We start from the raw sequence: 27,990 nt of genomic DNA, 5'->3' as shown, positions 1-27,990 counted from the left end.
CCCAGCTGCTGACTTGGCTGTCACTGGCCCTCTTGGAGCAGAAGTCACCATCTGGAGGCTGGGACCAGGCACGGTGAGCATCAACCACGAAGATGCTCATGAAGACAGACAGGAGGCACAGGTCAGTGCTGCGCTCTGTCACATGCACGCGCAGGCCTCCGGCCCCTTGGTGTGTGAGGGTGTGCACACCTGTCTGTGCCACGCGTGCCTGGGTTAGACCTCCACTTGCCATTCCACACCCATCTACCCGCAGGATAAACACTCACCGACCTCCTGCTCTCTGCCAGGCACTGTCCTGGCGCTGAGGAATGGTGTTGAAGGTCCAGGTCTCCCTTCTCACAGGGCTTGCATGTGAAATGTGCACAATAATGTCAGGCGAGGCCGAGCCGCAGCACCATGCAAGGCACTCAGCACCTCTCCTGCGGTGACACAGAGGTGGACCTGTCCCCCCGTCTTCTCTGGTGTTGGTCTGCATCAGCAGGGTGCCTAGGAAGACAGTTCAGTTATTAGCGTCAGGCACCCCTGTTCTTCTATGAAGCAAGCATATGGGCTGCTGTGACTTGAAAATTAGAAGCTAGGAGATCAAAGGCCAAGCCCGAGGGAACAGCTGGACTGCACTGCGGTGTCAGGAGAGGACAGTTACCGGCGGTTCTGTGGCCCCCGTTCTTGGGACCAGCAGGGCACAGCTGTTCCTGCTGCGACTGCTCCCTTCGGTTGGAGCGGGAAGATGTCTAATTAGCCTGATTTATTGAACTATTAGCATGCATGGAAGAGTCTTTATTCCACCATTATTTATGACCTGCTGAGCCCTGGCTCTGAATGAGCTAAGGTACAGGTGCAGGCCGCAGCCTGGGGCCGGGGAGACTCCAGGCAGGAAGGGAAGAGTCCAGGGCTTCCGAGTTGGGACCGAGCATCGTGACTGCAAGGGTAGTGGCAGTGGCAGCGTGTTTAGCTGAGGCCTCGCTGCCAGGACCCCCGCCGCCTCCCCCGGCCCCTCCTCCCAGGCCATCTCCGCCTGTCACACGTGCCATACCCTACCAGCTGTCTCTGGGACTGGGGTGTAAACCCCGGCAACACATCCAGTTTTCACAAATGTGGAGGGAAGAGAGACTGGAGAGGCGAGAGAGGCCCCCACGGCGAGGAGCGTATGTTTCTCGTGTTTCCTTCTTGCCTCTGGAGTGGCCAAGGCGTGAGTGTCACCTGACTGCCTCCAGAGGTCCGGGTGGGGGTCCGATGGGTGCCTGGGTGGCCGGCAGCTCCTCCCTGTCCAGCTTCTGTCACACACTGGGGCTGAGGAGCCCTTGTGTTGTTTGTGGTCCCTGCTAGGAGCCGCCCAGGAAGGGATACCCTGATCACCATGGTGTCCCGCTGGATCTGGACGTGGCCCGCTGGTGTCCCATGACGGTCCCTGCCTCACGTGCCCGGGGCTCCTCCCACCTGTGTTCTCCCTTGGGAGCAGCTCCCTCCAGCCTGAGCGACACGGCTCATCACCCTCCCGTCCCAGACTGACCGGGCCGAGCTGTGCAAACGAGATGCCACAGATAAACACGGAGTCATGGCTCACTGTGGCCTCCCAAGCTCTGGTTTCAGGGGAGGACCAGGGGGCTCCCCGCTTCACTTGCTGGGTGGTTTTAAGGTGCGGCAGCAGCGAGATTGCTGGGAAACTTGTGGGTGGGCTAGGGGCCAAGGACAACGGAGGTATCCCCGGGTCAGCGTTCCATGGGAGCTTCTACCCAGGCCCCACCTTCCATCAGCTGGGAGGAGCGGCTTGAAAGGTCACCAGTGCCCCGAGGATGGCTGGGCCATTGGAGCCTCTATGCAGGCCTGGAAGGGGCAGAAGCAAGGAGACAGACTTGTCGCTGAGCCCCAGCTTGGACAGTGGTCTGGGGCCAGGTCTCCCAGCTCCGTGGGGCACCCATCCCAGCAGGCCTCTGCAGGAAACAGCTGGATCTCATAAGGGAAACCCAGTGCTGGCTTCTTAGGGAAGAAGGAAGTCGGCCTCCCATACTGAGCTGCTCAGGGCGTGGCTGCTGGACCTGCTGGACATCGCTGGGCAGCCTGGGCTCTGACCGAGGTTGCAGTCCACGGGTGGGAGGGGGCTGAGGGGCTGCTGGGTCATAGGATCCATGCCCCCGAGCTGGAGGCCTGAAAAGCTCTTAGCCTGCTGGTTTCACAGCCACCTGTGAACCCGAGGGTTAGGCAGAGGAAGAAGCAGGTTCACTCACTCGTGGGTGGAATGGCAATGCGATCAGTTTGTGTCTTAGAGGGACAGTTCAAGGTCACAGGTGGTCACCACTAAGGCATTTTCAAGAATGCCTTAGGACCCTTCCAGAGTTCAGGAGAAGGATCCGCCTTGAGTCAATGAGCAGCAAATTCCTGTCTACCCCGCAGCAGCTCTGCACATCAGCCTACTGGTTTCTGGTTTTGTCTGCTCCGCATTGATAGATCTATCAATGAATAGAAGAGATAGAAGGAATAGAAGCGGAGAGAAAGGTAAGAGGAGCATTATACAAGATGTATACAAAGTGATCAAAGTACGTATACAAGATGATGAAAATATCCAGTGAATATTTTTATTTATTACAGTAAAAGACACATTGCCCTGAGTCTCCCCTCGGAGCCCTCCTCTTCACTTTGAACACACTTCTCCCACCATTCTTGCCACTGTCCAAAGCAGCTCTGGGAGGTCTGATCAAAGGTACGGTGAAAGATGCTGCTGAGCGCCATGCAACAGAAAGGGGGCTGTGAAAACATGATGCGTCCTCACCCACCCTCTTCGCCAGGGTTGGCACCGCGTGACTTCAGGCTCCTCCCCAAAGTCCACGTGACCATGGCAGGGACATCAAGGCAGCCATGGCAGCACAGCTAAAGGGGGAGGGCAGCGCCCTTACATGTTCTGGGCTATGAGCACCACCATCAGCTAAATGTGGCTGAAGCAAAAACTGACAAAGCTCTCTTTACCCTTACTGCTTACAGTGAATTCTGCTATTTCTATTCCACCGTCTTTCATTTCGGTGTAAAAAGTTCGAGGTGGGCCCCTCACTGACGGCAGGATTTGAAACACTGTGCTGCAGAACCTTTGAAATTGGTCTCAACAGCTTCTTACCTCCATGCCCTGGCTGGGGAACGGACAAAGCCAGGCCTAGCCAGGGGATTGCTGTTGCCCACCCAGTGTGGGCCAGGGGGAAAGTGACAGGCAACGAGATGTCAGACTCTCGGACTATTACTGAAAAATGACTGCAAGTAAGGAGCCTGCACGGAGAACGTGGAGGGAGAAAGGAGGACGGTGAGCTTCGCTCCAGACCTCCATCCCTCCGCACGCCTTCCCAGCTCCTCATCCAAGCTCTGGCAGTCTTGCAAGGCCCCCTCTCCCAGGAAGTCCTCCCTGGCTGTCTTTTATAAAGCACTCGACTCTGCTGCTTACCTGAGCTCTCATTGTCCCTGGCCAGCCGGGTTGAACCCTTAACGTTACCTATGCTCTCTAGTGGATTTCTTTTAAAGCATCTATAGAAGAGTGGAAAAGCTCTATGTTTTAACACTTTTTGTGGGGTTTCCCCCTGCACTTTAACATTTTCATTTTGTACCAGACCTTTTAAATTTTGGTCACTGGTCATGGAAGGTCAGGAGTCTCACCCATATCCCTAAGTCCTGTTTGTTTTACCAGTTACCGGTTGGTAAGCCTGAACCACTATGGTGTTGTCTTGGTGGTCTTGCTTTCCTTTATCTCCTTCACTCCTCCCTATTCTTAAGGAGGGTTGGTATGTTCAGGAAACAGCAGAAATACAAATGGGAAAGAGCTTGAGTGGACCCAGGCGAGACCAGAGAATTAGGAAATGGGCGAGGGGGACACTTGGAGAGACTTCTGAGGGGCCTAGAGGTGACACCCGAAGACCAAGAAATGTGGTCTGGGCCATTGTGTGTTGGGAGGTGACACATCTTAGTGAGCTCTGAGTGTTAAGGAAGAACAACCCTCATTGTGCTACTTTAGTAGAAAAATAGCAAGAGTGATTGTTCTCCACATCATCCTGTCAGAAGTAAGTGGAGACGTGCCCTGCAGGACAGTACCATCCACTGTCCATGTGCGTGGCCCATGTCCAGGAGTTGGGGACCTTGGTACAATTTCTGGCTGCTCCTGAACCCACTGTACTCTGGGCCTGGTCACTGGCCCACCCCCCAGTCCCATTTCCACATTACTACACGATCATGCCAAAGGGCAAAGCAGGAGCCTTCTGGGAGCTTTCTGGAGCACCAAGGCCACTGAGGAGGCAGAAATACCATCCAGAGTCTCTGTGAGGACCAGGCCCTTCCCCACTTCTGGGTTTTGCCGGAAGATCACATTTCCTAGTCTCCTTTGCAGCTGTACTTCAGCCACATGACTGGATTCTGGCCGCTGGAATGTGGATAGTAATGACCTAATGATGTTAAACGGATCTAATTATTCCTGATGCTTGGAGTGGAAAGTCAGATGTATACAGTGCTGTCCAAGCTCACCAGGAAGTTCTAGAAATGCTTCCTCAGGCTGTACCAGGGAAGGTGGGCTCTGGAGAGTGGACAGTCCAGTCGAGGCAAGGTGAACGTTTCACTGAAGCTTTCTACAGGACAGGTAAGATGCTGTGACAAGCCATTTTAACAATGGCTCTCAAGGAACCCTCCTTCCAGTACTTGTGTTCTTCTGAGGTCTCCTTCCATCCGGACTCTGGACTTGGCCATGTGACATGTTTTGGCCAATGGAATGTTGGCAACGGGGCACACTGAGCTTCCGTGAGTGTCTGCCCCGGGGCTGGCTCTCATGGAACACAGCTTCCCAGCTGTCCCAGATGAGCCTGGTCCGCAACCACACAGCTGTGTGAGGGAGCACGGGCAAAACCAGCAGAACCACCTGGGCAACCTCCAGGACCATGCAAAATAAAATTGTTGTTGGTTTAAGCCTCCCAGCTCTGGGGCATCAGGTAAGTAATACAATATCTTATTCATGTTTGTTTCTCCAGAGCCTGCAACACTGCCACAACCCATTTTTTGTTGACATAAACCTTGTTCTCCCAACAACCCTGTCAGGTAAGTATTACTATCATTTTGTGTTTATTTTTAATTATAAAGTCACAGAAACTCTTACTCATGCCAAGCCGGCCTGCTGGAGGCCATCTCATTACCCTCATTCTTGTAGAAGATGTAATCAAGGTCAGGGAGATGCAGCAACATGTGCAAAGTCCCCGTGGCAAGACTTTGATCACCCCTACTACATATTTATTCTTAATGAAGAATTGGAAACCTTTGCTAGGCACAGGGGTCTTGCTATGTGACGACTGGGAAGTGATGTGGTTATATGGCGGCACTTCCTCTAGCTCTTGTGGAAACCACAGGAAGTAGGCACTCCTGTCACTCACCTCGGAGATGGAGACAGAGCTGAACTCTAAACCCAGCGCTGTCTGATTGCTCCTTGTGGCTCTTGTCACTATCCACTCCATGTGGAGTCACGGTTCACGTGGAGATCAGGTTAAAAAATCTGGGCATGGGAGCCGGGCTTGAAGGCACACACCTGTGATCCCAGCACTTAGCACTCAGGAGGCTGAGACAGGAGAATGGCAAGTTGGAGGCCAGCCCAAGCTACAGGGTGAGTTTGAGCCCAGCCTGGACCATACAGTGAGACTCTGTCTCAAGAAAACAAAATGAAACAGAACAACAACAATAGAAAAAATAGGAACATGGAGCAAAATCCACACATAGTGAAAATTACTCTCGAAAATCTCATGAGCCTCCTCTGAAGTAAAGTGTATCCTATTTATTTAGTAATTAATAGGGAAAAAGGCAGGGTCTATCTCAGGGCTGTGTCATGTTAGAAAAGTGGCTTTCGACACCAGAATCCACCGTGGCAGAGTCTGGTTGGATGCTCACGAATTCTATTTATTTCCTCTCCAGATGCACAGAAAGATCCTATTTCCTGTCTTTTACTGTTAAATTTGGGCTTTGTGATTGGGATCTGGCCAGTGGGATATGGATAGAAGTGATGGAGTCACTTCTAAGCTTGGTTCTTAAATACTTAGGGGCCGGGGATTTAACTCAGTGGTGCCACCGCCTGCCTTGCAAGCGAAAGGTCCTGAGTTTGATCCCTGGTACCAAAACCAAAACCAAAACAAAACAAAAAACTAAATACTTATGTGATTCTATAGTCCAGGAGTTGGCAGACTATGGTCCTCTGCTCGTTGTTTTGAATAAAGTTTCGTTGGAACATTCTCCGTTCCTTGTTCGCATTGTGCCTAGTAATGCTAAGCACACACCCAAATATAAATATCTGGGGGCCTCACTCCTGCAAGGTCACAGGTCAAAGACATTGGCTCTTGAGTCACTGCTTAGAGGATGGCCACCAAGGAGCGCCTCGGGCTGACGTGAATGTGCCACTGGGCAGTAATCCGCCCTTCGTGTGCTCTGCCACTTAGAGGTTGGCCCTGGACTCTGTGGAGACCACAGATTCACCAGCACCTTCTCACACGCGCTGCCCTGGGTGTGGGTTGAGGGTCGAGTCTGTGCTCACTGTTCGCCTTTCTCTTTGTTCGCTTGTGTTTGCTTCCCCTCACTGAGCACACATAGCTGAGTTTTCATCCATCACATGTGGGCGCGATGCGTCTGCACCTCCACCACCCCTGCACCTTCACCATCAAAGCATCTTTGAGCGACTTGCATTTGGCAGTGGCTGAAGAATGCAGTGTGTGCGGCGGAGAGGAGAAGAGGGGGTCCAATCGGGCCCAGATGTCAGGACCCCCAACCCCAGCCGTCTTGGGACGGAGCTCAGAGGAAGAGACCCCCACTGGGGTTCCCAGGGGCTGACTGCCCACTCGGCGCGGCTGCTCAGTGTCAGCCCCGTGGTCTGCAGAGGCAGCTGGCGCCCGGCCCGATGCAGTCTTTGTCTCTTCTTCCTCTGAAGTCATCCTGGGACACAGGTGTGCTTCCCCCAAAGCCAGCGGGCAGAGGGGAAGACGCGCCCCAGAGCAGCTGTCAGCTGAAACTCACCGAAGGAGCGCGGAGCCCTCCGACCGCAGCTGAGGAGAATTCGAGGCTTGCCCGGAGAAGAATCCCTGAGATTCTTTAAAGGAAGAATGCTCCCACAGATGTGCAGCATCTGGCCTGTGGAGGGGGTTTCCCTGCCCCGGAGAACGGAGACCAGCCAGCTCAGGAGATGCCCAGGGGTCCAGACAAGCGGTCCCCACTCGCAGCTCTGAATTGTGCTTCCCAGAAGGTCAAGTGCGAGCCCAAATGCCTCTTGCTCTCCCTTAGCAGTTTTGTCCTCCGCTCCCCGCGTACTCTCCATGGCTCCTGATGTCTATGGCTGAGACTGAAGACTCATAGCCTTGCCTCCGAGCCTTGGCTTTTGCTGTTCATTCTCCGTGCCTGTTTGGTCACCACCCCACTCCCTTTAAGTGGCCATCTAATTTGTTAGGACTCTTCCCACTGCAAACGAGAGAAGTCCACCTCCATCTGGCTTTAAGCAAAACAAAAACAAAAACAAAAACAAAAACTATTGAGTTAAAAATTATCGAGTAATGTAACCTAAAGTCTAGGACTGTTTGATTTTCAAGTTAGGTATAGCTGGGTCTAGCTCTTCTCAGGACCTTACGTTCGCCAGTTTCTCCAGGTCTAGTCTCTGTTTTTTCTACCTTAGCTCCAGTTTCAAGCGGGTATCAGATGGGCTGGCCCTAGCACCCTTTCTACAGAAGGGCATCGCTTCTTTCCTAGGCTGTAGTCCTGGGATGGCCATGGGTTAGCCATCTTGGACACATACGTGCTCACAAATGAATGACTCACTGGTGTCAAGGGGGAGATGCCCATGATTTCTTGAGCCTAGGTCACATGTTCCCAGCAATCCCAGGGAAGGTAGTCTTTCTCCAAAGAAAATAAGAATCTTATGAGCATAAGGTTGAGTGAGCATGGGACAGGGAATGTCAACAGGCACAATGTGCCTCTCAAGGTCAAATTCATTCTCAGTCTACTGTCTACAACTCTGACCTTGCTATGCTGGCTTTCCAGGGAAGCCCAATCCATGGACCTCATTTTCACCATTGTGACTCTTCATAGTCGGGTATGGGGTTTATGAACATCACCTATGCCAGGCAGAACGCCAAGACCCACCATACTTTGCACTAGTGGGACACTTGCTGGCCATTGGTGGCCAGTGCTCTATGCCTTACGTGTCCCTTACACTATGCCACATGGCTAGCACTCTGCTAACTGCCTAATTACTCAACAAGTTTTTGTTGGGTTAAACTGCTGTGTAGACGCCAGCACTTGAGCTGGGAGTCAAGAGGTGTGCATTGTAATCAAGTCTCTTGACCTTGACCAACAGAAGTAGCTGTTTGAAAAGGGGACTGAGCAGGATAATAGCTATTTTTGTCAAATGCTTCCAGTTCATGGCATTTGCATTCCATTTCTCTGGAAATGACCCTGAGAAAGGACTCAAATGCAGCAGGACAAGCTGCTCAAGGTGGAATGTAAGGCCAAAAATGGGGTGAAATTGGAAATTTCCTTGGAGACTCCTATAAATGACTTACAAAGTAGCATTTAAAAAGTTATACCTGAATATTCCCAGAAAGTTCTTTAAAGTCCAGATATAAAACTTTTTCTTTTCAATGCACCAGGATGATATGCCATAAAACACAGTTCAACCACACTTGGACCAATGTTAACACCTCAGACTAAAACACTATCTTCCCGTGATTCCATCTTACCTTGAAGATGGGAGCATCTCTATTGCAAGCGATTGTGTTTATTCTTTCAGCACACAACCTTAGGGAATGGAAGGGGGTCACTTTGTGTTATGCTGTGTTACCAGTAGGTACAGTACCTAAGATCGTCCTGTAGTGCCCAATTTATGATTGGGCAACAAGATTTGTCCTTTTTCCTGATCCAAAGGGAATCAACACTTTTAGACAAGTCCACAAAGAAGTTGTACTTAGTGAAATATTTGAGATGGATATGGTAACATATTGTATATTATTTAGTGAGAGCACATATTCTGCTATGCAGTATTAAAATACAGCTGGATATGCACTCAGCACTGCAAGATTTACTCCCCGCTGACTTCCATCTAACTCAAGTCATCTCTCAAGCCAAAGTCAGAGTCCTGGGGTTCATTATGGAAGAAACAGGCCACTGGGACTGGCCTTTTGCCTTGGCATTTGGGATTTGGAGTGGAGTTCCTATTTGATATTGAGTGGCTGCCTCCAGAAGGGGGATGGGTTGAAATGGGGTGGAATGGTAATGAGGGCTCCGGATGCTCCAGGGGCCGCTCCCCGTCCTGCCCACCAGCCACAATGGCTGGCCACCCTCCTCGGGCTCCCTATTGATTACAAAGAGCTGATTTCTTCTGGTGCAAGTGGCTGAGCCAAGGGCAGTTAGAGCTGAGCCACGGCCCCCAAATTACTGCCTTCTGGACTAACTCGGGTGGGCACTTTCCCTGGGGCCCCTTGTCAGGGACAAGGAGGCCAGTTCTGCCTTGCCTCGCCCTAGTCAGGCATTTGATATGTGTTGCTCCTTCCTGTGTGTACCCCAAATGGCCCCCGTCCCAGAGTCTTCAGCTCTTGGTGGGGATCTGAGGCCCTGGCCTAGGAGGACCCTGAGGATGCTGCCAATAAGACCATCTAGAGGCTGTAGCTGCCCTGGCACTCAGTCTGCTGACCCAGCCCACGGCAGGGTGGTGGAGCCAGACCCAGGGCCCCTCCTAAACCAGGCAGGGCCATTTAGTGAGTTAGGGAACAACCCTCGCCTTGAAAACACTGGTGACTCCCTGGTCCTCGCGCTAGCCTAGGTCTCAGCTCGTCTGCTCATCGAGCAGTGGCTCAGAGCGGGCCAACACTCAGATCAGAACTGGTTCCTGTCAGAAAGACAGAAATAAAGCGTTTAGGCCAGGGAAACTTGGCTTCTCACATGGACATGTGTATTTACCCTTTGGAAAAATGTCACTAATGGTGTTTTAATGACGCTTTATGTGCCCAGAGGCCAATAATAAGAAGAACTTCTTATTTACCAAAGCAACGGCTAGCCCCTAATGACGGGCTAAGTACCAGCTACTGGCAGGATATGTAGTGGGTAAGTGCTGTGTAATTACCAAGCAAATTCATCATTATTTCTGTCTTATAAACCAGAATATGTGTTAAATAATACTTTGGGGCCACTGAAGGTAATTACCAAGCCCCATCTCTGTAAGAACATGTAATTATCCTATGGTTACCCTGTGTTTACTGAGCAAATCTATGCAATTATTATCTAAAGCCCAAATCCTGCCCTCAGAGCCACAAAAGTGCACCCGAGGGCAGGGCTGTAGCGTGGACATGGGGTCACGAAGGATGGGGCCCTCAGTCTCCAGATTCTAGCTATGCCCACTTCCCTGGACTTCAGAAGCCCCAGGCATGTCTTTGTGAGTCCATGGTGAGGCCTTTGCCTCTCCCTTCCAGTCCTATCTCAGCCCCTGCTCTGGCCTCCCTGGGCTGGAGCATCAGCAGAGGTACTGGGGCCTCAGTCACAGAGCATCCTCCCCTGTGAGTCACCTGGAGTGGTGCCTAGGACAGGGCCTGGCACACCCAGGGCGGGTCTGTACTCCTTCGAGACCACTGTGACAGATGTGCATGAATGCATGTCCCAGTCCTTCAGCCCTCCAAGGTCACCGTGAGTCAATAATGTCACCAGGAGAAACCCCACCTGCTCCTTCCCTGAAGACTCATTCTCTTCCTCCCCTGGTTGCCTGAGCCTCTCACCCCAGGTGTCCTCGATGGCCATTGGCATTTCCGCCAGGCACCACCTTGACCTCTGACCTCCCTTGTTGAACTTTTCAGGTTCCAGGTCTGGGCTTTATTCATCTCTGTGTTCCTTAAACCAAGCACAGGAACAGAGGTGCAGTAGGCACTCTGTTTGTTGACTGAATAGCAGTCACTCAATAAACACTTGCTTTAAAAAAAGGAGTCCTTCGAAGGTCTTGACGATGTGAAGAAGGTGCTGAGCCAGAACCACAGATTTTACTTTATTTTCACTGATGTGGGGATTTTGAAAGAATTGCAGAAAAGATTTCTTTGCTGCTCTGATGAGTGAACAAGAGACTGATTAATTCAAAGCCAAGAAACAAAGGCCTTAAGCAGTAGGCTCCTGGCCACTGGCTTCATACTGTTGAGTGACCTTTGACCTTTAGGCTGGGTCTCCGAGCAGGACCCCAGATCCTTTGTCCCAGCAGCCCAAGGCTTGAGTCGGCGTGGTGGCTGCAGAGAGCTGAAAGCAGCATTGTTCACTCTTTTGTTAACGAGGTGCCCAGCTGGTCCGGGGTCACCTCCTCACTGTGCCTCTGTGCTCCGGAGTGGGGCCTTGCTGTCAGCAAAGGATTGGACTTTTCTTTCTTTCTAACCAGCTGCTCCTCTCCCACCCGACTCCCCCGACCTCTATCCTTCTGATACCTTCGGCCTCAGAATCTCTCCGGGTGAATGGTCATTGGCCCGCCACAGCCTCAAGGCCCCAAAGATACCTTCCTGCTGGGAGACTCTCAGATGCGCTCCCAGGAACAAGGCTCAGTCGGCATGTTTTCCATTTCAGAGAACTTTCCCACCTCCTGTCTTTTAGTTTGAGCCACAAGACTACGCAGCAGGCGTTTTTATCCATCTCACTTTGAAGCTAAGAAAAGTGAGGCTCCAAGGTGGGAACTGATCTACCTGTCAGCACAGCCAGGGGGCGGCCGTGGGAGGCCAGGGGGACACACGGCCCCCACCCAAGTCCGTGTTCTTGCTAGGGCGTGACTGTCTGGGGCTCTGGGCCCCAGCAGAGCCAGCAGCTGAGGACGCTGTGGATGAAGCCAGTCAGCCCTTACAGTGGTAAGCACACCCTGCCCCCATTTTTACGGCATTCCAGAACTTTCTGCATGACAGTCTCCAGTCGGTTCTTAGATTTGGCCACAGGCTAGGTCAGGATGAGCCAGAGTGCTGAGACAGGTGTTAATGAGAAGGCTAAATGTCTACAAAGTGATTCACCCAAATTCTGTCTGTTTCACTCAACCAAAGATGTCCCAAGGCTGGTTGTGGGGCTCAGTGGGGCTGCTGGGGGCTGGGGGTGGTCCTCGGATGCGTGATTCTCATGCGGTTAAAGGAGCTTTCAGTCTCTGGGAGAAGCAAGATCGGCAAGTCTGACAGAAAGCATCAGATCCCAGTGATGTGGCTTAGAATGACATGGGTTTTTGGGGTTTTTTTTGCCAAGATATTAGAAAAGAATGAGGTTTGTCATAGGCCCAGAAGGACGTTCGGGATTGGTGTGGGGGGCAAAGTTGTGGTTAACTAGTGATCAGGAAGCTCAGGAAACCTGTAGGGCCCCATATTCATGCAGACCGTGGCAGGACAATAATGGCAATCATATGCAAATGACAAGAACTATTATTTATTAAGTGTTTCCCATATGTCAGGACCTGCACTAAGTGCTTTGCACACCTGAGCTCACATCACCTTGAACACTTCGTGGCAGGGAAGCTGGTCTTAAACGCACTTGCCTCACAGTTGGGAATGAGCCCTGGTGGTTGGCCCGACCTGGACTGCACTGTACCTTGCTCACTGGTGACAGTTGCTTGTTCATGCACCGACTCTCTCCACGTGTGTTACCCAGAGGTGCGCGGGGCCCTGGCATGGCCTTTGCACCATACCACAATGAGGGGACGAGTTGAACAGCCAGGCTTTCACAGAAGCCGTTTCAACTTCTACTGGAGTCTCTTGAAGAACAGTACAGGGGACCCAGGTTCTCAATCTCGGCAGTGTTTCTTCAAATTCTCTTTCACCATTTCTATCACTTTTAATATTTCCCAAACTTCACATCTATCTTCAACCCTTTCTTTAATGCTAATTCTCAGGTTTTTATTGAAACCTCTGCCAGAACTCAAGCCTTGTAACTCTTCCTCTTCTTCCCATCTTGTGGGGCTTTCTCTTTCCTTGTCTTCCTAATAACTTTCTCTCCAATGAAAACATCTTTGCTCTTATTTCTCATATTCCTACCCCGCTGATTATTGTGACCCACGTACTAATATCCAGGAAGTCAACTGAAAGAGTTCAAACATCTCTTAGAAAAGAAGGAGAAAAGAACAAATGACTTGCATTTTCTTCCTGGGGCAGGGGTTGCAGCCCGAGGGAGGATGGGTGCACCCAAGTGTGTTTTCTTTTGCTTTGTCCTCATCACAAGTGCGTGACTCCCACTTGGGTTGCTGGATTCTGGGGATAAAGAGCAAAAGTGTCTCCTTTCACATACAGTGCCACACAGCACACTAGAAGTAAACTTCCAGGAGCATCTGGGAGGAGTAGGGAGAGGTTTGTGGAGAAGAGGCTACATTATGGAGGTCAAGACACAAAGGGACCAGGACTCTGCTTACTTCAGTAGGAAGCCTGGTATTTGTCTGGAAGACTTACAGACAGCATGGAGATTTTCACGTTTTCCCAGGAGAGGGCATAAAATAGGTGCTCAATGTGCATTTATTAATGAATGAAAACAGCTTGTTTGTTGGGAGTGTGTCTATAGCTACACTGTCCTGATCTTAGATCTGCTGCTGTTCAAAACAGAATCTGGAGTCCACCTGTCACCAGAAGCTCTCCCTGGCCACCTCATCTCAGAGCGATCCTCTGCAAACTTAGTGGAGAACTGCATTCTCAGGCCTCCTTTCTGCTTTGCACCAAGCACACTCAGCCCCGTGCTGTGATTTAGTCTCTGTAGGTTCGTTTCTCATGTCTGCTTAGACTGCGAACTCCAGAGGAGGAGGCTCGTGGCTGGCCCGTCTCTGCCTCCTCCTGTTTGGATGTGTGGTGGGCAGTCCAGGCCTGGGAGAGGGCTGTGAGACCCCTGAGTTTGACTTCTTATCTGTAGGCGAGGTCACCGAAGTCACCGAGGGTGGGCGACCCGGCACGGCATCCCTAGCCCTTGGTGACAGGCCAGGGGCTGAGCTGGGGTTGGAGCTAACTGCACAGTGCTCTTTGCACCACAGTGGGCTCGTGGCCGGCCACGGCATTACCCCGGGAAAGCCAGGCTGGCTTCACATGGTCTCACCAAAGGCCGGTGAAGGCCGCAGCTGGTCGCCCCAACCACTTAGCTCCTTGTGCAGTTCGGGAAAGTGGATGGAGACTGAAGTCCAGAAAGACACCTTGGAGGCAAAAGCGAACGAAGACTTCACACCCAGCCACCTCTGGGCTCCTCCCGTCCTTCCAGGATGCGCCCAAGTCGTCTCCTTGGGGAGCTGCTGTGCTCGCGCCAGTCTTTTTTATTTTTTAGCTTTTCTTTTTGTCAGTTCATCTTTGCAGTACGAGATGATGACCAGTTCATCAGGGGAGCTGGTGCTCGCTCCCAACACCTCTTTCCTCTTCCCACGTCCCCAGCGCCTCCCTCCTTCTCTAAGCCTTCCTCCCACTGGCAAAACATCTAGCTCCCTGTTTCCTACTATCTGTCTTTTATTTTATTTTGCTCTTCATGTATTTATACTTTGGGTTTCTCATCGAAGAGAGACCATGATACTGAAGCCTGTGTGTCTGATTCATTTCACTTCACATTACAGTCTCACGATGCATCCATTTCCTGCAGACGCCTCGAGCTCATCTTTCCCTGCGGCGGAGTGCTCTCTGCAGTCTCAGCCCCGGCCTCGTGGGACGATCAGTGACTTTCTTGTTTGCTTCCTGTCACGCGGAAGGTTCCTTTCAGGCAGCTGCTGTGCCATCTGTCTCTAGCGCCTAGACAGCACTGTACCTGGTGTGACCCAGGGCTTGCTTAATGAAAATGGGTTGAGTGAATGAATGAACACAAATAGCCGGAAGGCATCCTCCATTCTTGGCTTTGCCTTTTCTCCCCTACAAGGCTGGAACTGGCCGAGATGTGGGAGGGGATGGAGGATGAGGCTGGGCGTGTGAAGGAATGCATGTGTGTGTGTGTGTGTGTGTGTGTGTGTGTGTGTGTGTATCCGTGCATGCACATTGACCAATCCGGCACTCACAAAGACACCATCAAGCATAGAGTGGACTCTTAGGTCCACCTTACCTCTTTTCCTTCTCTACCTTTGCTGTCTACACCACTGCTGCCCATAGCTCTGGCTTCTAGTTTTACTTATTGATTTATACCTCATCTTGGGAGAAGAAGGCATAGTGGAGCTTTGAAGTAAACATTAGAAACAAAGTGTAGGTGCAGACCTCCTAGCTCCTGACACATGCTGCTGCCAGTTCTTCAGCCTCCCTGACCCTCGGAATGCACTTGTTGGAACAAGTTTAAGGTTTGCACTGAGCTTGGATTTCAGCTCTGAGTTTTCATCACTCCAGCTCTCCCATGTAGCACCGGAGCCCCTTGAGAAACACAAATACCATACCAGGAAACTACAGATATTGTCTTTTGCTTCATATTTTGGGTAAACCAAGTAGGTTAATCCTGACTCAGCCAATACACCTCCTTTAACGGCAGTGCTGGAGGAATAGGAGTCAGGAACACCAGAAAGCTAAGCCTTTGGATTTTCTTGTTAGAGCTTACGTTTGTAGTATAATTAGCTGTTTACAAACCTGGCTCTGTCTGTGCACTGTGAACTCCTCAGGGCCAGAGACTACTGATTTTCCATTTTGTAGCTAATGTCCAGTATCCTGTGCGTGTTAGAGATACAGCTATGGGTTCTGTGACTTGATACAGAAATAAATAAGAACAGTGACACTGATAATAGAAGACACAATCACTAATATCACCACCATTATAAAATAAGGTTACTGAACTTTTATCTGGTGCCCGGTATGATTTTGAGAACTTTATTTTATTTATGGTATTAGTTTTCTATGGCTACTGTAATAAGTGTCCACAATTTAGTAGCTTAAAACAACACAGATATAATTATCTTTTACTTCTAGGGGTGAGAAGTCCAATAAGGGTCTCACTAAAATCCAGCTGTCAACAAGGATGTAACCCCTTCTAGACATGCTGGAGGAGAATCCATTCCTCTGGTCTGCAGCTCTTAGAGAAAATAAATACACCTTACCTGGCTCCTCGCCACTCCACTCTCTTCAAAGCCAGGAGCACTGCTTCCTTATGTAGTCACTTCTCCCTCTGACTCTCCTCTCCCCTCTCTTCTGCTTCGGCTTGCGATTACATTGGGTCCACTAGATAATCCCTGATGAGCTCCCTGTTTGTTTGTATTTTTTGGTACCGGGGATGGAACTTGAGACCTTGCACTTGCCAAGCAGGCGGTAGAACCACTGAGCTAAATCCCCAGCCCTGAGCTCCATGTTTTAAGATCAACTAATTAATAATCAGTTCCCTTTTGCTGCACGCCTTGGCAGCAAGGCAGGCATGACGACACTCATCACCCAAGGTTTCCTTGCATCCGTGTCACCAATACACACTTGGTGGAAAGGATGAAGACCACCAGGAGAAGGGCTCTGCCAAATGGCATCCAAATTAACCAGAAAGCTGACATCAATAGAGGCGTTCTTCTCACCATGATGATCTCCATTCTTCTCATCACTACCACCACCATCCGCATCCTCGTCACTATAGCAACCATCCCCAACACCACCATCCTGACCATCACTATCATCATCCCCACTATCACCCCACCATAATCACCATCCTGCCACCGCCACCGCCATTCCCACCACCACCATCAGCATCACCATGACCACCATCTCCATCACCATGACCACCCTTACCAGAATCACACCTTCACCGTCATCACCGTCGTGTTGGTATTTTGTTACTCTGTCTGCAACTCTTCTGAGCACTTTTCATGTTTTCTCTCCATTATCCCAATGATGTTGCAAAATAGAAAACTGATTATTTCCATTTTATAGATGAAAAGATAGAGGCACAGAAAGAGTAAGTGACTTGCTCCAGATCATGGAGTTGGTGGCGGAAACTAGACTTGAGTCTAGCTTTCTTAGAGAGAGCTAAGAGCCAGGGGGTGAGGGAAGACTAGAGCAAACAGCTGATATTTGGACCAGGAGTTAGATGTTGTGTTGGGGATTTTAGCGATTGGTTAGGGAGGTGGTGAATGAGGAAGGCATTTCAATACAGAAGTTCATCTGAGCAGAGGAATGGAGGCCTAAAGATGCAAGGGGTGTTTGGACAAGAGTGAGGCAGAAGGGGTAAAGTGTGTAGAAATTGGGTAGGGGAGGAAAAGAGTGAGTGATATAAAATCAACTGGAAAGTTAAGTTGCGAAAAATGAATGTTTAATTTTTAAAATTTCTGTAAGTTTGAGTAAGGCACTACAATCACATTTAAGATACTGAAGCATTTCAGCACCTCCCCAAATCCCTTCCAGCAAAGCCTCTCACTCAACCTCCCCATCCCTAGCCCTAGTGGCCACTCACCCTCCGTCCATCCCCATAGCTTTGCCTTTTAGATTGTCATATAAATGGAATCAAAGAGCCTTTTCATTCATCCACATTCTCCCCTGAGCAGGATGCATTTGAGACTCACTGTGCTGTTGTGTATCAATACCTCATGGTATTTAATTGATGAGTTAAAATCTGACATATAGATTTCTTTGTTTACTCATTCACCAGTTGAAAGACATTTTGAGTTGCTTCCAGTTTCTGGCAATGATGAATAACATCATTACGAACACTTACACACAGGTTTTGGTGTGGATAGATGTTATTTTTCTTGGGTAAATGCCTAGGAGTGGAATTGTGTCATAGTGTGCCAAACTGCTTCCCATAGTGATCACCTCATTTTCTTGTCAGTTCTTGAGATGGCCAGTTCTGTAAGTTTTGACCAAGGCACTACATTAAATATTAGCTACTTGAATGTGTGTGAGTCAGCTCTCCATTGCTATAACAAAATCCCCAAGATGCTCAACTTGTAAAGAGAAAAGGGTTATTTTACCTCACAGTTTCAGAGAGTCCAGTCCATGGTCAGTCAGTGCCATTACTTTAGGCTTGTGGTAAGGCAGAACATAATGGTGGGAAAATGTGGAAGAGCAAAACCACTCACCTCATGGCCAGAAAGCAAAAGGAGGATGAAGAAGGACCCAGGGTCCCACAGTCCCCTGGGGTGGCACACCCCCAACTACCTAAGGACCTCCCACTAGACTTCACCTCTCAAAGTTTCCTCTACTTCCCAGTTACACCACTCTGGAACTGTGCCTTTAGCATGTGCACCTTTGGGGACATTCAGGATCCAGAGTACAGCAGTAGATGCTGGCATTTCATTGTAATTTGTGCTTCTCTATTGACTAATCATGGTGCCTACCTTCTCATGTACTTGTTATCTATACAGGCTCATCATCTTTGATGAAACGCCTGCTTGCATCTTTTCCCATTTTTAAATTAATTGTTCTTCCTGTTGAGTTTTGAGGGTTCCTTATATATTCTGCATCCAAATTCATCATTAAGTGTATGATTTACAGGTATTTCACTCCCAGTCTTTGGTTTACCTCTTCATTCTTTTAGTACTGTCATGCACAGAGTAAAGTGTTGATTTTGATGAAGTCCAACTTATCAATTTTTCCTTTTCCAGATCCGCTTTTTGTGTCATTTCTAAGAACTTTGATTAACCTAATGTTGCAAGGAGTTTCTTGTTGAATTAAGTTTTTGAATAAAGTGTGAGATATATAGGTTGAGATCTATTTTATTTGCCTTATGAACTCCAACTTCTGGCATGATTGTTTCAGTCCTTTATTAAACTGCCTTTAAACCTTTGCCAGAAATCAATTAGCCATATTTATATAGGGTTATTTCTGGACCCTTCATTCTGGTCCATTGATTTATGTGTCTTTTTGCCAATACAGTAAGTCCTTGAATTAGGACCATTTGAGCTGTGAACTTTCACAAATATGAATGGAGCTTGCATTCTGAACATTCTCTGTACCACCATTTTAAGGTAACTGTAAAAGTAAAAATAGTTGGTTTACAGTATGTTTTTGAGTGTGTTTGGGTTTTTTATGCTTTACATGGTATATCTGTGTCAAAGGTGTATAAGACTCACTTTGTCACACTTAGGAATGAATCCGACTTACAAACTTTCTCCAGGAATGGATCTCATTTGTAAGTCAGGGACTTACTATACCACAATGTTTTGATGCAATAGATTTATTAGTAAATCTTGAACTCCGATATTGTAGCTGGTTGTATTTTGTTCTTTTGCAGAATTATTTTGGCTATTCTAGGTTTTTTCCTTTCTATAGAGATTTTTAGAAGCAATTTGTTGATATTAAAAAAGTCTGCTAATATTTTAGTCGCTACAGCAGGGAGAATTGCTATGCTAATAATAGTGAATGTTCTGAGCCATGGACACAGCCTAGCCCTCCACTGATTTAGGTCTCTTGATTTCTCTTGTCAGTGTACTTTAATTTTCAACATACGGGCCTTGCAATATTTAGTAGTTGTGCCTAAGTATCTCATCATGTTTGGTGTTATTACAAAAGTGGTATGGTTTATTTAATTTCAATGTCTAGTTCCTTGTTACCAGCAAAGGCTTTGAACTTTTTTTTTGGTACCGGCAATCGAACTCAGGACCTTGTGCTTGCAAGGCAGGCATCAGAACCACTGAGCTAAATCCCCTGCCCAAGGCTTTGAACTTTGTGACCCGCAGCCTTGCTGAGCTCAGTTCTTGTTTTCAGCAGCATCTTTGTAGATTCCCTGGGATTTCCCACGTGAATGACTGTGCTGTCTGCAGGTTGAGACGGTTTCATTTCTTCTGTCTGTGTGCCTCAGGTCTTTCTTTGCTCTCTTGCACTGACCACAGAATCCAGTATGATGAAAAAGACTGTCAGGAGCAGGACATTGCCAGCCTTGCTTTGCCTCAATCTTAGCAGGAAGCATCCAATCTTCTACCATGAAACCTAATGTCAGTTGCTGGTTTTTGGTAGATACTCCTTATCAGATTAAGGAAGTTCCCTTCTATTCCTAGTTTACTGAGAGATTTATTTTATTTTTAGAAAATCGTAAATAGATGTTGTATTTTAAAAAATGTGTTTCCCGAGTCTTCTGAAATAACCGTGCATTTTTACTTTATGAATATGTTAATTACATTGGCTGATTTTGAATTGTTGAACACTTGTTATTGTCTTTATTTGGGTATTAGTCCTGCCTTAAAGATGCACATGGGTGCTGAATGGGCAAGGGGTAGGTCCATGATGGTTATTTTATGTATTAATGTAACTGGGCCACAGGGCACCCAGTATTTAGCCAAGTATTCTGAGTGTGTTGGATTGTCACAGAGGTGTGGTGAGGGGAATTCCCTCTTTCTGCCCAATTGCACGTGAGCTGAACATCAGTCTTTTCCTCCTTTTGCATCAGACCTAGACTGGGGCTTGCAGCATGGATTTTCTGGTTCCTGGGACTTTGGACTCAGGCTGGAACTGGGCTGTTGGCTCTCCTGGTCTCCACTTGCTGAGTGTGGGTTGTGGGACTTCTCAGCTTCCAGAACTGTGTGAGCCAATTCCTTATAATACATCAGTTGCTGCCTCTTTCCATACATATGTGCATGCATGTGCAGAAATACACACACACACACACACACACACACACACTCACTCCTTGACTTACAATGAGGTTATTTCTCAATAAACCAATTGTAAATTGAATATATCATAAGTAAAAAATGCATTTAATGCATCAAATCCACGGGGCATTGTGGCTTGGTCCAGCCCACCAAAGCATGCTTGCAACACTGACATGAGGTCTGAGGGGTAGCTCAGTGGTACAGAGCCTAACACTCACAGGGTCCTGAGTTCAATGCCCAGAACTACAAAGCAGAACAAAACAAAGTAAAACATAAAACATTAGCCAACTTGAGTCAATCATCTACTGCAAAACCTCTTTCATAGTAAAGTACTGACTGGCTCATGTAGTTTATCAAATATTGTACTGAAAGTGAACACCAGGATGGTTGTATCAGTACCCTTTTACATGCTCACAATTAGTTAAGCTCATAAGTTCAAAAATCTTAAGTTAAAACATTCTAAGTTAGGGATCTATTTCTATTGTTCCATTTCTCTGGAGACTCAGACAAATATAGGGAGAGGAAGAGAGGAAGTAGGAGTGAAACCACTGGGAGAAGGGACCCAGCCCCTGTAGGACCTCATGGGCCGTTGTAAGCCCCTTCCTCCTTCTCTACCTGACCAGCAGTGGCTGGAAGCGACTTGAGTTTTTAATTTATATAAGCATTACTCTGGCAGCAGTCTTGAGACTAGTATTGGAGTCCAGGGATTGAGCCAGAGGACTAGGAAAAGGCAACTGAATAGCAATCGCAGTCACTCAGAGGAGAGATACTAGTGTCAGACCAAAGTAGTCCTGCTGGAGGGCAAGGACGGGTTGGTTCTTGATAGGTTTTGAGGGGTCTTGGCCACTTTTCCTTCTCAACATTCCTTGGTGGGGACCACTCTACATTTACAGTAGCTGGCCTTGAATTTCGTGGAAGAAGTTTTCGGGATCAAGACCTTTCTTCCCAGGACACCCCTGGGCTCTTTGTGTAATTCGGTTGAATCCTACTCTGGCACCAAGAGAGGAGAAACGTCACAAAGCCCAGGAATCAGAGCCACCAATGCTTCTGCTCCACCTTTTCTCCAGGGCCAGCGAGGGCATCTTCAGATCTCGCATGTGCAAAGGGAGGCCACCCAAGTCTTGGGAGTCACCAGACTCCCAGTGAACATCCCTTCCAAAGGCACTGCTCGTACATGAGAATGGCCTCAAGTACAAAATTTCACCTCTTAGGCACGCTAGCATTTATAGTGCTTTTCAAGACACAAGACTGCAAAGATCTTTCCTGTTACAGAAAGCAGAGTGGGCTGGAATTGCTGCGGCCAGCATCTGGATTAAGTTGGTGAATGAAGAGGCACAGCCGACATCCTGTCCAGGGTTCCAGGAAGTCTGAGCCCAGTGCCGAGAAACTCAGGTGGCGCAGGGTATTGTGTGTGCTCAGCTACGGTAAGTAAAGGTGGGCATAGCCTTTCCTGTCCAGTGCTCATTGTATTGTTTTGAAAATTCAGATTCCAGAATAAAAGATCCTTCACATTCTAAAACTCTCTAGCCTCTGGAGTCCTACAGTTGATTTTTTCATGTTAAATAGAACACTACACATGTACTAGTTCTTGCCTGTCCTCTGCATCTCAGAAATAATACATTTCTCATAGATCTTTGTATAGACCATGTACTTTGCCCGCCTCCACCCATACTTGTGCTTTTCGAGAAATCCTCCTCTCCGGAATGCCTTTCCTTGCATTCTGGTTGTCTCCACATTATTCGGAGTGAGCTAGGACAGGAAGTTCACTGAGTTCTGTCTTGAGATGTCACTATGTGAACCTGTCCGTAGTAAGGGCCTTTGGGAGATTTCTCTCCTTGGCCTGATGAGCCAGGTTCCTCCTGTCAAAGCCACGCCTTCCCTAGTCACACTCCTAACCTCTCCCAGTGGATGGATCACTTCTGCTGTCACTGGCACCAAACATTAGCAGTGGTGAAGCTGTGGCTTTGTGGTTCAGAGCCTGCAGGGTCAGACCTAGGCTTGAATTCCTGCTCTGCCAATTCCCCTTGTTCATCCTTGACCAAATTAGTTAAACTCCCTCCACATCTGCAAAATGGAAACAAAATAGCATCTCCTCCTAGGCATGCTACGAAAGCCTTCCAGACTGATGGAATGTGGCCAGCGTTCAGAGCACCATACAGTAGAGGAAACTGTTAACAATGACGGAGATGTTTAGAACAATAATCAAACTGTACTTGGGCCTGACTCTGAGTTCAATGAGGCAGAGGGCCGGCAGGGACGAACGAGATCTGGCTGCATGGGACTCATGTACCGAGGCCAGGGTGGGCCACACACATTTCCTGGCGGCCGTGCGACCCGGCCTGACTTCTCAAGAATGAAGAAGTAGAACAAAGGCAAAACAACCTGCTCACCCCAACATGTTCCTTTCTCCTCTGAGGACGAACAACAGTAACAAAGCCTCTCATTCTCCAGCCAACATTGTCCTCTCAGGCATCTTTTCCTTTGGAGGAAAATTCTAACCCGAAGTCTTAGCCATGGGCGTCTGATTCGAGGCTGGGGCAGACAGCCACATCTACTGCCCTTGTCTAAAATACTAGTGTGGCTCCTTGTGTAGCCCTTGTGACACAATCGAAACTCCCTCTGTGTCCCACGAGGTTCTTTGGGATGTGAGTCCTGCCCTGTCTCCTTGGGTCTCGGTTTCTTCCTTATTGGCAATGCAGAGTTGAAGCTCAGGCTTTGGAGGCAGACTGCCGTGCTTCAGATCTTGAATGTACTCACATCCTTGCTGTTTGACCTGGGGTGACCCATTGTTGGGAAATTATGGGGGGTTCTGAAGTGCCCAGAACATCCTCCCTCCATGAGGTTGGAACCGTTTGAGTAGGAGGCATTCACTCACCCGGAAGCTTGACGGGACCTGCAGATGTCCAGATCCATCTGTGGAGCAAATCTCAGGTGTTCAGAGCAGTAGAGATCTAAGGGCTTCCTTCTTCCTGTGGTTGTGGTTGGCTTATTCCGAGGAACAGTAGAGAATTTAGGTTCTTTAGTGGGGTAGGGTGCAGTGGGGCAGGATACTCTGAAAGAATCTCACAGCTGGGAGGGAATGAAGTTCACATGCCCTGAGCTTTTCTGTCTCCATGATTAGATACTGTGATATTGGGATTCTAATAAGAAATACATATTTGATCTCATCCTGTTTCATGGCACAGCAGCTCCTAAAATCCGTGGAGTTGTGGAAGTTGTAGTGCTTTTTGCATGTGAATGAGATGACTAGTGGCTTTTATATCACCTCTGGATGGGGTGCTGGCTGTCAGGGAAAACATTCTGTGGCTAGAGGCTGAAATTTTAGCCCTACCTCCCAATCCCTTCAAAGAGAAAGAGGCTGAAGGTTGAATTAATCACTGATTTAATCAATCATGCCCACACAATGAAATCTCCATAAAAAAATCAATAGGACAAGATCAGGAGAACTTCAGCATAGCTCGGAGGAGGGGCTGGGAGGTTGGCAACTCCAGAAAGGACATGGAAGACCTTGTCCCTTTCCGATGCTTTGCCCCATCCATCTCTCCCATCTGGCTCTTCCTGAGTTGCGCCCTTTTGTAACAAACAGGTGATCTAATGAGTGAATTGTTTACCTGAGTACTGGGAGTGTCTCAGTAGGTGATAATCATCCCTGAAGAGAGGGGTGTGGGAGCCTTTGGTTTGTAGCCAATCAATCAGAAACACGGGTAATGACCTGTACTGGCATCTGGGGTTTCAAGCTGGGAGTGTGAGGCCATCTATGGAATTGATCCCTGTGGGATCTGATGCCATCTCCAGGTAGACAGTGTCAGTATGGAGTTAAGTTGTCGGACACCCAGTTGTGTCTGCAGAGAACTGGGGAGTTGTTTGTGTGGAAAAGCCCACATTTCTGGTGTCAGAAGTAGAGTATCAAGAGTGATAAGGAAATGTGTAACTGTAGAAAGAAAAAGGGCCTTTCCCTGTTCATTTACGACAGGGAGGAAGTGGAAGGTGGCAGGACAGGGGGAAGCCCCTTCCCGGGCCTTCCCTGAAGGCTGCTGTGCCTCCTGTACTCACGGTAGAAACCCGGAGAGAGATGAGTTTCCACAGACCCTTCCGGTCCTGGTTTCCTCACCTGTGAGAGTGACTGCCTTCTGGGGTTCGTTAGGGTTTAGAACCAGATGTCCCCAGAGCATCAGACACTCACAGATGGGGCTTTTGGGCCACGGTTGGATCACGAGCACCTAGCTGACTTGTTGTCAGGAGATGGGTCGGTCCCTGGAAGGTCCGCCTCCCTCCCCAGCTCCTCCTTTGACCCACTGCTTCCTGGCCGCCATGCTACGAGCAGTGCTCCTCCGCCAGGCCCCTCTGTCAGGCCGCCCTGCCTTCGAGCCAGCAGCTGGGAACGGAAACCGCTACAGACGGTGAGCTCAATAAACCTCTCCTCCTTGAAGCTGTCGGGTATCGTGTCTCAGTGGTGAGGAAGACAGTGCTGTTGAGAGGACCCCAAGAAAGATGATTCATCACCCTTGGTCCTATCGTAGCGGTGGGAGGTACTGTCAGCTCTGTTGGATTCAGAGGCTCTTCCTGTGAAATTTACTGATTTTTCAAGCCCCCCAATTTTTCCTCCACCTCTGGTGGAGTTTCAGGGTGAGGTGAGGTAGCTCATATGCCTCTGGCAGGAATCAGACTCTTCTGCTGTTGCCAGTGTTGGCTGCCATTGCTTCAGGCACTTGGTGACCACTATTTCTGCGGGTGGCAAACTGGCAACTGTCACTAGAATGGAAAGCGTTCTCTGCCTCACCCTGCCTGGTCCTGGGGATACAGCTCTATCGCTAGATACCTAAGATCAGTCTGTATTTTTCTTTCAGATAATATTCTCTTCTTCCAAGGAAACTTTAAGCGATTCCGACTGGGCCAGGACAGAGCAGGTTTGTGTGGTACTGCTCAAAGTGCTGTTGAGCATTGTTTTCCACCCCAGAGTGGAATCCACACAACTCAACTCTCCCTCGGCAAAGATGAGAGCCTTGACCATCTTAGGGTATTCCCGGGCAATGGGAGCAGTTTTTGTTCTCAGTACAGGAGTACTCATCCTGATGTCCTAAGATCTCACCCCAGTCTCTGACTCTGCCTTGGTTCTAACCCTGGCCCCACCATTACTAGATTTGCAATCTCAGACAATGCATAATGGCTTTAAGTTCTACTTCCTTTTTCTGCAAAGTGGCAAGGCTAGCAGTGACAATAATAGTTCCTGCCTCCTGGAGTTGGTTGGAGTGAGCATTTAGAACAGCACCTGGCATTCGGGAAGCCCTCAGAAGGTGTTAGTGGTTTATATTATTTTTAGTTCAGCCCCAGAAAGCCTGGGCAAAGATAATCAGAAGTGAGAGAACATCAGTTGTTCTTTAACTGTACCATGGAAAACCTATTTTTTGGGTGTGTGTCAGCTTATTGTTCTTATGATATTGTGAATAATAATAGTAATAATCAGGCAATGAGAAGCTAACATTTGAGTTCATGTACTACTATTGTGACCTGTACCTCATGTGAGTTTATTATTTAATTTATAATAGTCCCATTAGGTAATGTCTAATTATTAGCTTAGTGTAACTTGGATTGGTCATATTATTCTCAGTGGCAGAACTTGGACCCAAACTCGGGTCTGTCTGATGCCAAAATTTGTGACATTATTGTAATCTATGGTTGTATCCCCAAAGGCCTCACAGACCCATGGGGGGAATAGGGTTTCTTGGGGCAAAGCAGGTGTCAAGAAACAGAGAGTTATTGGCGGTAAAAAGCCAAAATGTAGCAAGCATACAGAAACCAAAGAATTATCTCGATTTCAGGGTGTTCAGACTTGTCACCACCTAAGACTCCGGTACTATCTCAGCGACTGGCCTCGTTCAAGTTCATGATTCTTGCCAAGGTCTTGTTTGTGGAAAACTCTCTCGGGGCCTTCTCGAAATTTCCATTGCATCAGCCAGAAATTATGTCCTTCCAACCAACCATGGCCTGCAGGTTTTCTGCAGACAACGTCTTCTAAGGGAAATGGACGTAATCTGAAGGTGTCCAAGGACATGACCAGCTCTGGCTGCCAGATGCAGATAGGGAGGTAGAGCGAGCACTGCAAACTGTCCACACCTCCTGGCTGCCTTTAATAAGTAACTGGGACGAGACGATGTCAAGGGCCTGTGACATCTGTGCTCATTTGAACAGACCCTGTGCCCGTGTTCAGGTAAGCGGAGGCGGAAGGCACCAGACTGCAGCACAGCCACAAGTCCTGACTCCGACGGAGCCCGGGTGTGTATCGCACAGGGACTGCGTCTCAAGCACTCATGGTGTGGCAGGCAGCAGGTGAGAGCTGCCAAGCGTGGTGGGGCGTGCCAGGTGGGAAGGCAAGCGCTTGGCTCTAGACTCTGCCTGGACTTGCTCCTGTCCTGGCTCTGAGTGGCTTGGGGACCTCAGGCAGGGTGCTCCAGCTTTCCCAGCCTCCTCGCCGTGGCCCATAAGGTGGAGGTGGTGATGGCAGCAGTGTGTGACACTGTGTGTCAAGTGCAGAGTGTGGCTCGCTGTGCAGAAGATGCCAGTCACCGCCATGGCCTTTTCTATGCTCATTACCTCTGGGGTGGGAGTTCAGAGAGGGGACAGCACATGAGCCTGACTGGGAAGGGTGCATGCCGCTGGTTTGCCGAAGCTGGCAGGAAGGCAGGGTCACCATGTCACACAGCTCTGAGAACAGCGCTCATGTCGTAGACTCCTGGCTGGCACTTCCTGGAGTTGCAGAGTCCCAGCCACCAAGGCAATGTACCAATGCCCATCTTCTTGGGGGGCAGCTGCTGGTCTCCTCATGCCTGGGTACAGAGAGGAGAGATGCTTGGGGTTGCCTGGGTGGACATACAGCAGCCACAGCAAACAGGTGCAGCGTGCCTTGGGGTAAATCAGCTCTGAGGGCCACATCTCCCAGGGGGCCCCGAGTCACCAGTTCTGTCCTCGTGACCCAGGCATCTGGCCACCTTCCATTTATGCCATGAGTGTGAAGCTTAATTCCATGTAAGACAGGGCTGTGTTGAATTCCACGAGAGAGGCTGAGTCTCCAGGAGGCTCAAGATGCTGCAGAGGTTGGCATCTGTGGGGCTGCATAGGGGTTTAGAGCTCAGGGCCCACAGCAAAGAGCAGGGCATCGCTCCCTGCCCCGTCCCCGGCGGAAGTGGGCTTCACTGCACCTGCTGCGTGCCTTCCAAGACCCCCAGACTCTGGGACTTGGAGGCGCAAATCAGACTTGCCTGAGCTGAACTGAGTGAGTACCATCGGCTCCTCTCTTGACTCCGTCTTATTGGGTCTGCTGCCCTGTCTCTCTTAGAAATTCCGCCAAGGTGAGCAGCTCTCCACCTGCCTGCTTGTAAATCCTGGTTCACTGAACATAGCTGCAGGACCTTGGCCAGACACGACCACCGTCTGGGCCTCAGTTTCCTCGTCTCCATTGGTGACAGCAGCAGCGCCGCTGTCAGGAGGATGTAGGCAGGTTATTTGAGAAGTGTCAGTGCATATAGAAAACAGCT

General features: G+C 49.1%; 1 protein-coding gene across 7 annotated transcripts in view; it reads left to right on the top strand.

Moving 5' to 3' along the window:
* Nucleotides 1-27,990, top strand: part of LOC110349161 (uncharacterized) — a 105,205-nt gene that overhangs the window by 53,088 nt on the left and 24,127 nt on the right. For 6 of the 7 annotated variants that reach the window (XR_015443589.1, XR_015443591.1, XR_015443590.1 and 3 more), the window contains one exon: nt 6-27,990. This exon is cut by the window's right edge and continues 24,127 nt beyond it. Coding sequence is in view for 1 of the 7 variants with exons in the window: in XM_087192757.1 (XP_087048883.1) it covers nt 6-12 (7 nt within the window). In the remaining 6 variants the exon portion in view is untranslated. The remainder of the gene's footprint in view (nt 1-5) is intronic. The other variant, XR_015443592.1, reaches the window with a different exon arrangement.

The sequence above is a fragment of the Heterocephalus glaber genome, unplaced genomic scaffold (assembly GCF_053883595.1).
Source record: "Heterocephalus glaber isolate CG9 unplaced genomic scaffold, H.glaber_assembly_v1.0 deba00001572, whole genome shotgun sequence".
Lineage (NCBI taxonomy): Eukaryota > Metazoa > Chordata > Mammalia > Rodentia > Bathyergidae > Heterocephalus > Heterocephalus glaber.
This window is presented reverse-complemented; position numbering and strand designations above follow the sequence as displayed.